Genomic DNA, 9,794 nt, shown 5'->3' with positions numbered 1-9,794 from the left:
TTAATCAGAAGCTTTTTTTTTCGCTAGAGATGCGACCTTTCAACAGCTGTCTGCAGTTGTTGGTACAAGTTCTGTTCCCGTGATAGAAGAGGCAACGGTTGCCGCAAGTGTAGTGCACCTGTGGCCAGAGAATCATGCTTGCGGGATTCAACGTCATGTGGTACACATTGCGCATGAAACATGTCGCACTTTGTAGAAGTACCGTGAACAAATTGCACTATGTGCAGTGTGCACTCCACAGCGCGCACTTGCCTGCAAAGAAGCAAAAGAAACGTCCAAATAATTCCAATATCTGCCACGAAGGTTGCTTCAAGTGGTACATAACTCGAACCAATGGTGAACTTACAACCCAGCAGTGTAAAGGGTTCTGGGTTACTGGTTTCCTTGTTTAGGCCGAACCACCGAAAAGAATTCTGCCTTGTAGAAAACTGCTTCCCAGTATCCTCACTCCTTCTTTCCCAAAGCGAGCAGGTTTAATTGCCTTTAGTTTTTGTTGCATAGTACATGAGCTACTTCCTGTGTTGTGATTTAAAATGAAGAAACGTAACGTTTGCTCTCATGTTGCTTATTCCTCACATTTCGGTGACATGTAACAGAATGTAATGGGGCTAGTACTTTGACACAGGTATCTAGTCAGTTATCACTAAGGGTATGTGGTACTTTTCAAACACCCTAAAGTAGACATTTGTCTCACATGAAACTTTCATTAGGTTTATTATCTACATGGAAGCTTCTTTATTTTACATGAATACAATTGATGCAATAATGTAACCTCCCTCCCCTTCACAAACTAACCAAGAATGTCCTCATTGAAAGATGCTAGGCTCCAAAAGACACCGGCAGCCCTCAGTGCTTCTCAAGCAAAGAGGCAAGGAGGTCGTTAAGTTCCGAAGTCACCTTCCTTGGATCGTCCACAAGCCCGGCCGCCACCATCGCGTTCCCAAACACCTGCCTAGCCAACTTCTTAGCCAAAGCTGGATCCGAACTCCTCAGCGTCTTTAGCTTGGCCATGATCGGGTGGTCCGGATTGATTTCCAGCGTCGGCTCAAGCAAACGGTAACGTTCCTCTTCCGAGAAGGACTGCAGCGACGTCTTGACAAAGTGCCTCGCCGCCGCCATCTCCTCCACGGACACGAGGCACGGATGACTCTGGAGCCTCTGCGTCACCTTGACCTTGTGGACCATCGGAGCGAGCTCGCTCCGGAGCCACTCCGACAGCGCCTTGACGTCCTCGGACTCCTCGGAGGCGGCCTCTGCATCCCTCCGCATTTCCTTCTCGACGGACGTGATGTTCCGACGGTTGAACTGCCGCAGCTGTACCAAGACCAGTTCGTCGTATGGCTCGGTGCAGAAGAGGACCTCGACGTCGCGGGACCGGACAGCCTCGAAGTAGGGCGAGCTCTCGGCGAGTTGGCGGCTAGGAGCCGCCAGGTAGTAGATGTCCCGCTGACCTTCCCTCATCCCTGCGCAGTACTGCGCCAGCGTGACCGTCTCCCCCGCCGGACGCGCTGAAGACTCGAACCGCAGAAGCTGCGCAATCTCCTCCTTCTCGGCCTGCTCGTGGGATGCCAGGATGCCCTCCTTGAGGAAGACTCCGTAGTCGCGGTAGAAGCGGGCGTAACTCTCGGGCTCCTTTTCGGCGCTCTTCGACAGGTGCTTGACGAGCCGGCTCGTGATGACCGACCGGATCTTGCGGATGAGCGCGCTGTCCTGGAGGAGCTCGCGGCTCAGGTTGAGGGGGATGTCCTCGCTCTCGACAACGCCCTTGACGAAGCGCAGCCACTTGGGGAGAATTTCGGCGCGGGGCTTGATGAGGACACGGCGTGAGTAGAGGGCCACGCCGGCCACCTCTGACTCGCGGCTCATCTCGAAGAGCCCCGGCTTGCCCTCGGGGATGTAGAGGAGGCAGCGGATGCCCAGCGGTACATCCGTACGGAAGTGGAGAGTGAAGCGGGGGACGTCGTATGCGCCCGAGAGGTAGCGGTAAAACTCGTCGTGCTGCTGCGCCGTTACCTCCTTTGGGTCCGACAGCCACAGGGCCTGCAAGTGCGAGGGGTCGTGAACTATTGGCCAGAAGTTGGTCGCAGATGAGTGACCCTACCTAGCCACCTTTCCTTTTTGCATACATTTACTAAGTTTGAGGGAATGGACACATGGTGTGCAGTATGCCGAAATTAGAAGGAAACAGAGGAAGAGAAAATAAAGGACAGTGCAAAAGACCTGGGGGGAGTGCCAGGACTTGTTGAAAGTACAAAGGACAGAAAGGATTACAATCCCAAGAGGATAAGGAACTGATGGAAAAAGTCTAGGGAAGTGCGAAATAACCCAAAAAATTGATGTGTTAGACTAGACTTAATGGCAGACGAAATTCGGGCTAAACTTGGCAGGAGTGTGTACTATGATTCCGGGTTAAGTTTTCTGCTCACTACAAAGCACGAAGCCACAGCCATCCTTCCAACCACACATCTTTTCGTCACTGAGCAGAGCGCAGCCCGCAAAACATTAGTGGGGCAAAAAGCCTTACTGTGTGGAACATTCGGAGGCCAAAAACCTAAACAGCAACAAGGTGTTGGTAATGCAGCAACCTAATCTTACCTGGAGCGTGTTGGCTCGGCGTCCGTTCAAGAAGACCGGACTGCCTACGAAGTTGCTGTACTTCTGGACCACCTTGGACACAGCCTCCTCGTCAGCAAAGTCGGCACAGTCGGGCTTCAAGTGCAGCACAATCTTGGTGCCGTGCTCCACCCCCTCCGCCTCGGACACCTCATACACTCCGGACCCGTCCGAGGACCAGCGCACCGCCCGGGCATCCGGCAGTCGCGACCGCGTGAACACCTCCACCCGGTCGGCGACCATGAAGCAGGAGTAGAAGCCGACACCGAACTGGCCGATGATGCTGGACGCCGGCGTGTCGCCAGCCTCGGTCAGCTTGCGCAGAAACTCCTTGGACCCCGAGCGCGCAATGGTGCCCAGGCTCTCGACGACTTCGTCGTGCGTCATGCCTATGCCAGTGTCCTGCGTGCGCGCGGGCAGAACCCGTATTTTGGGGCTCCTTCTCCAGATGCATTGCATGTTCCAGACGGTATTTCAGCTTTGTACAGAGAGCGTTGTCCTCTTTGCATGTTACCAGGTGAAGTGAAAAGAAGAGTTGGAGAGAAAGAGGCATGCCCACTGAGCTTGGATGAGTTATTCTGCAGATTTGACTATTTAAGAATGTCCCCAAATTGGCTTCAGTGCAAAAATGAAGAGCATTCAAACGAGGCATTCCCCAACACTATTCGTACAGATACCCATTTCCTTTTGAACACGTAGTTCATTCATTCTTTCCACCTCAAAATTTTGTGATAAGGAGCGCCCGGCACAAGGGTACACCTGCCCTCGTATCCTGCTGTCGGCTGTGTCTTGCAACGCTCATGCGTTGCGAGACTGAAACAACTGAATAAACCAAATTCAAGTTCCTCCTAGACTATCAACAACAACAGCCAACCCTTCCTTTATGAAAAGGGGTCTAGAGGGGAAGACATGGCAACTTACCACCTGCAATGTAAATAGAAGTTTCCTCAGAAGTTATACTACATTCTCATTTCGTAGACACAAGTTCTTCACCTTCAAACAACAACAATAGTGTTATCTGGAAGGCACAGCTTGAACACAGCCTGAAGAACCGCGGACCAACCAAAAGTCCGCAACGAGCAAAGACTGCGACCTACCTGGATGGTAAACGTGTTGGCCAACTTGTCGGTGGCGATGTGGATCTCCAGCGGCGAAGCGGCGGCATCGGGCGCCTCGTGCTCGAGCTGGGCGCTCAGCCTCAGGTAGCGCAGCTTCTCCAGCGCGTCGCTGGCGTTCGAGACGAGTTCACGGACGAACACCTCTTTCTCGGAGTACAGCGACTTCGCCACGATGTCGAGCAGCATCCGCGTCTCGGCCTGGAACTCTCGCTTCTCGCTCGGACCGCTGCCCTTCTCCGTGTTCTTGATGATGTTGTGGAGCTCGTCCTTGGAGTCCGGTTCGGACTGCGGCGTCGAGTAGGGCCTCCAGAGGCCGGCGGGACGGAACAGCACGCTTGTCGGCTTCCATTGGGTCAGGGTGCGGCGGGAGTCACCGACTACGAGTGTCGGGGAGCGCTGGGGAACGGTCCACAGCGGCCTGCTGCAGCCGCCGTAGCGCGAGCACAGGGAGAGCAAGCGCGAGCTGACGAGCTTGGAGGCCATGCTGGTTCAGACCCGATTGCTCGCCGGTTGGTGGTACGCCGGAACGACTGACTTGCCTCGGCGAGCGTTGCCGCGTTCCAGAGACGGTAGTTAGCGCGGAAAGTTCGCAAAGGTCCTTTTTCTAGTCTGATCGAAAGAAATAAGGAAGTACTACCACCTTTCGGACGAAAACGGGACGCGATTCACGCAAAAAACAGACCTCACGAACACGGCGTGCAGACGTGCACGTGAGTTTGGATTGAATTGGATTGGATTTGACTAAGCTTTTAAAAAGGCTTTGATAACGTCTTTTACAGGAACAATAAAGATTAGAAGTAACCACACTCCTTTAATCTTCCGCAAATATCTTTCAGCAGGTAGATATAAAATTACGTGGAATAAAAACACTTTATTCCTATAAAACGAAAAATAAAAGACCTGTTTGATGCGGATTCGGCGGGCTCGGGCAGGGCTTGGGAGGATTGAGAAACGCTTTGTAATGAGAAGGCAGCTTGCGCCACCTAGCCATCTCCGTGATCAATCTCGTGAACGCTTCTATGGTCGTCTAGAGTTATTTAGTGACTCTATGGTCGTCCCATTCGTGCACGGGGGGTCCACTGATCTCTATGTCTATTTGTCATAGAGATCAGTGGGGGGGTCTAATCTCAAAAAGAAAAGGAGGCGGCGTGTCTCCGCGGGGAGGCGCTCTCAACCTAGGTATCGAATTTGCCGTTTCAGTGGCTTCAGCGAGGGAGTAGAGTCCAAGAAAAAGTTGTTACGTCGAGCTGCTACAGCTTCTACTTAATTATTTTTGTCTCTTATGGTAGAACGGTGAACAGCTGCTGTGGGGATGTGGATTGACAAGTTGTGATGCTTATTTATTTTATATATTTATCTGGACATGTTGCTGGCTAGCGCTACAAGCGCGGCTTTTGATATATTTTCCTGTATTCTGTGGCGCGTATAAATCTCCAGAAAAAAAAAATAGCTCCTTTCATAAAAAAAAAGAAAAAGAAAAAATTAAATACATTTCAATAAAAAAGGTATCATGCTGCACTTTTTTTCTTCTTTTTATCTCCACACGTTGTTTTACGCAGCTTTTTGAGCCTGAGCACGAGTTTTTACGGTACATTTTAGAGTCGCTAGGCTCGCTCTAAAATGTACCGTAAAAATCGACGCCTGCACGTTGCAATCCAAACTTTTCGTCAAAAATATATTTAGCCTCCCTAGCCCCACCACTCGACTTGGCTGTCTGCGTCGCCGCCCGCCTTAGACCTTGAAAAATTTCTTAACTCGTTTTTTTTTTTTTTTTGTTGTTGTTGTTTTTTTACCGGACGGGAGCTACGTTTTTTTAATTTTACAAGAAAACCAGACCTGGTGAATTACACCTGTGACGAAAAGTTTAGATTTTTACATGCAGGCGTCGATTTTTACGGTTCATTTTAGATCCAGCCTGGTGACTTGGGACCAGTGGCGTCACAAAGGGGAGGGGGGGGGGGGGGGGGGGGGGGGCGAGTCGCGGAGTACCATTGCTCCGGGTGCCACTGAACCCATTGATGCCACTGATTGGGACACCACCCTTTATATAGAGCAGTCCGTGTTGTCCTCTTTTATGTTTTTATTATTTATTATTACGCAATTACGCAAAAAAATATAGCATCTGTTGTTTCTTTTTCGGGAATATATATATATATATATATATATATAATTTTTCTGTACGAAGCTAAATCCTCTCTGGAGTTTTATTTGCGCCACAAGAGATGACCACGAGACAAAACAATCTTGGATTGTAATCGAAAAGTTTGTACGGCCATCCCTGGTCAACATGGACATGACTATGACAGACAGGCTAGCGTATCGAAAGAAGCTGCTCGAGGCCACTGCATCGCAAAGTAGTTCGCGTCTAATCTAAACATTCAAGGCTTGGAATCTGTAAATAAACCAGGCTGGAAGTTAGAATACCGAATAAAGCAGGTTGGAACAAGGTTCGAATTTATAAATAAACCAGAAGTATTTTTTCTTGAGATCCCATTGTCTGTTTGCGTATCAATTAAGTTAGATCACAAGCTGCATAACGGGATACGGTGGTCTACGCTGCATGTGCCCAAAAAGAGTCATTTACAACATAACGCCTCACCCTTTGAATCCGTGCCTACAATTATCAAGAAGTTTAAAAAAAAAATATGGCGAAATCATTGCGAGGTGGTCGTATCTCACCACTATAATTCTTTCCCCTAAAGCTTGGGTGACATTGCTTATACATTATACAAAAGACAGTCTGCAAACAGATTCCAACGCGAGTCACCACGAGGTATGAGCTTCGAATGTCGCATGGCATTCAAACCATGAATATCGTGGTGACTGATACCTGCACTGCGACCCCGTCTTAAAAGTACTTCTAGTAGAAGCAAGCACCGCAATATGACCCGCAAAAATATTTTAAAAAAAAAGGACAACATTGACTGCACTGTATAGTATATTAAACTTTGTGTTCAGGCTCAAAAAGCTACGTCAAATAACGCGTGAAAAAATAAAAAAAGTGCAGCGTGGTTATTTTATTTAGGGAAATCCAGCTTTTTTGTGTACTGAGCTAAAAGTTTTTTCTGGAGTTTTATACGCGCTACAGATTCCAGTCAGATATATCAAAAGGCGCGCTTGCAGCGCTAGCCGCCACATGCCCGGATGAATATCTCAAATTGAATAAGCATCACAACTTGTCTATCTACTTCCCCAGAGCAGCTGTCCACCGTTCTACCACAATACACTACAATCTGTAAAAAAAAAAGCTGTGGTAACTCGACTTAACAAGTCTTTTTCTTAGACCCTCGTCCGTTTTCGACATGCCATAATAAAGCATCAATTGTATAAGCATGTAACGAAAATTAGTGATATGGTTAAGTTGGTTCTTGCCTGCACGAAAAGCCTGGACTGCTGTGTTTGTACTGCTACAAATACAGCAAAGTCAAAAAAGTCAAATTGGACGTTTAGTGTTTACAGCGTAAGGTCGGTCTGCTTGGATGGGGCGACACTGGTTTACACTGTAGATGAGCAATTTTGCCAGTGCATGCAGTACGACTGCTAACCTAGGTGTTTTTTTTTTTTTTTTTTAACGTATACGTGCTCACGCAGTAGTGATAAACGACCGCACGCCGGTATACGATGCTCATCCAGATGGAAATAGGCAGGGGTGGGGCTCGAACCTATACTTCGTTTCAGCTTCGGTCCAGACGCAGCCAAAGCTACAAGCGCGAGCTCCGGTGTAGGACGCCGATCTCACTACCCCTCCGCTCCGACTACGGTAGTGGTTTTGGCGTACGCCAAAATCAATACCGTAGTCATTTCGGCGTACGCCATAGTCAATACCGTAGTCTTTTTCGCATACCCCAAACACACTACCCTTACGCCAAATTCAATACCTTGAATAACGTCGGCTGAGCAGGAGTTGAGCTCCGCATTTCGCTAAAACTGGCGGAAGTAACTTTCTGCAGCATAACGGCATAACACCCTGATTGTTTGTTGTTGTTTGTATGAGCGGCGGAACGCGCGCGGCAGGCGTTAATTAATTGTGATTAGCGTTGATACGGCTGACGGCGCGCAGAGCTGAAAGGCACAAGCAAGGAAGCTTGGAGTGATTCTGTGTCGATGTGATTTGACATCGCTTCTTTCTGGTTCTTCGATCATGGTGCAAATGCAGGTGCCCGACTCCCGAGCGATTCGAAGGCAAGAGTGGTAGCCTGTCCGCTGGTCTTTCAATCGCATGCACTGTCGTCATTTTGGGCACAGCGGAAGAAAATAAGACGTTCGCTATTTTAAGTAGCGTGCGATCGGCCTGTCTAGGTTCTGGCGACACCGTTTCAGGCTGTAGATGAGAAAATTTAGCCACTACAGTACGACTGCTAGCCTGAGGTCTGTGCCCCACAACAGATCGAAACGGGTAGGGGTGGGGATCCCTGGCAGGGGGACCTTTCGCCGTACGAGCTGCGGTGCGCCAACACACTCGACCTCCGATACCCCCTTGGGTCACAGCGCTTGCTGAAAGAAGTTCGGATCGCGCAGATTTTGCAGTGCGTACGAGACGCGCAACAGCTACGTACTACGTCCTAGATGCCCAAACTGAGGCTCGCTACTTGTGCGCGGCTGTCGTGATCTGCAGCTGGGAACAGTATGCTCGCCATGAAAACGTTGCAGTGAGAAGTACGGAAAAGTAATACTATGTCACTGAACATATGGAAATAAAACTGATTAGGAATGCCGATCAGATGGGTGGGAATGTTATATAATGTGCTCAAGTTATGTGTGGCGTCACGTCGGCACAGGAATTCAAACTGGTTGCCCCCACCCCCGCTCCTAAATTCTTCCAATGCTGCTGGCAGCTTTTATATATATACATATATATATATATATATATATATATATATATATATATATATTTATTTATTTATTGTAACTTTAAAGGCCCCAACAGGAGCATTACATAAGGAGTGTGTGTGTGTGTGGGGGGGGGGGGGGGGGGGGGGAAGTACATGAAAAATACAAAAAATCAACACATGAACAGACAGGTGGCTGACACCTACAGTGCTGGTAAGTAATATAAACAGTGAGAACAATTGTGTGTGAAATAAAACTGGTACATAAATACACTAGCAAAAAGAGTAATCGAAGCATTGCGGAACAAGACGGGGTCACCTATGGCCAGGCACAACCAGGGTAATCACCGACTCACACCAAGCATACCGGAGCTTCCAGTCGAGCTTGGTGTCCTGAAAAGCGCTGCAGGTGCTCAAAAACAAAAGACCCCCAAAGGAGCCCATAGAATTTGAATGGGTACCTGCCCCCTCCGTGGTAGAGGGCAACAAACTTCCTCACCAGCAGGCCCGTGCACTGACTTACCGGGCCACAGCCGTGGAAGAGGTGCAGGACCAACCCATGGTCACCTAATAGGAAATACTAGTCGCATTCTACTGCAAAGAAAGGCGAAGACTGCCAGCCCCGCATCCTAAGTTAACGCTGGAGGAACTGGTAGCGTATAGGAAAATTCAGTTCGGGTCCTTACCCCACCCCCTTTTACTCAGTCGCATATGTTCCCCACTCAATACAGTGGGAACTGCCCAGTGTGCCAAGAGATAGGAGCCCTCCGCCACAACATACGTGAGTGTAAATTCAATCAAGACCACCCACCACCCACACCCTTTCCCCTGTAAAGCGATGGGAGAACTTGCTGTCCAGCCCCGCCCTGGAGGATCAGCTTCAATTGGTCAACAGGGGCCAGGCAGATAAGGCAGCATATAGGATCTCGTGAAAAGGGAAGCCCTTTCTTCCGGCACAGACCACCGTGCTGAAATGCTCAGAATAAAAGTTTATTCTCTCTCTCTCTTTGGTTGAAGTAGTTTGCAATCCGAGATACGTGACATGGGTGATTTAGTCGAGACGATGCTCTTCAAGGAGGAAGTACGAGTGAGTTATGAAGCATTGGATTATAATGGAAAACTTTATGAAATGGGGTTAAGCATGATATATCTTGTGGCGCGACTTATACAGCGGGCATTTCAGTGCAGAGACACTAGTTCTTCGGTAATGGTCATTAAGAATCGACCTGGCCGT

General features: G+C 49.0%; 1 protein-coding gene across 1 annotated transcript; it reads right to left on the bottom strand.

The window, feature by feature from the left end:
* Positions 1-688: 688 nt before the first annotated feature.
* Positions 689-4,469, bottom strand: LOC8033318 (heat shock protein 75 kDa, mitochondrial). The gene is made up of 3 exons (XM_029976220.4): positions 3,711-4,469; positions 2,596-3,015; positions 689-2,040 (listed from the first exon to the last, which is right to left on the bottom strand). The coding sequence occupies exons 1-3, from the start codon at positions 4,212-4,214 to the stop codon at positions 847-849; spliced, it is 2,118 nt and encodes a 705-aa protein (XP_029832080.3). The 5' UTR covers positions 4,215-4,469; the 3' UTR covers positions 689-846.
* Between the last annotated feature and the right edge of the window lie 5,325 nt (positions 4,470-9,794).

Source organism: Ixodes scapularis, unplaced genomic scaffold (genome assembly GCF_016920785.2).
Source record: "Ixodes scapularis isolate PalLabHiFi unplaced genomic scaffold, ASM1692078v2 PGA_scaffold10__122_contigs__length_95168666, whole genome shotgun sequence".
Classification (NCBI taxonomy): domain Eukaryota; kingdom Metazoa; phylum Arthropoda; class Arachnida; order Ixodida; family Ixodidae; genus Ixodes; species Ixodes scapularis.
This window is presented reverse-complemented; position numbering and strand designations above follow the sequence as displayed.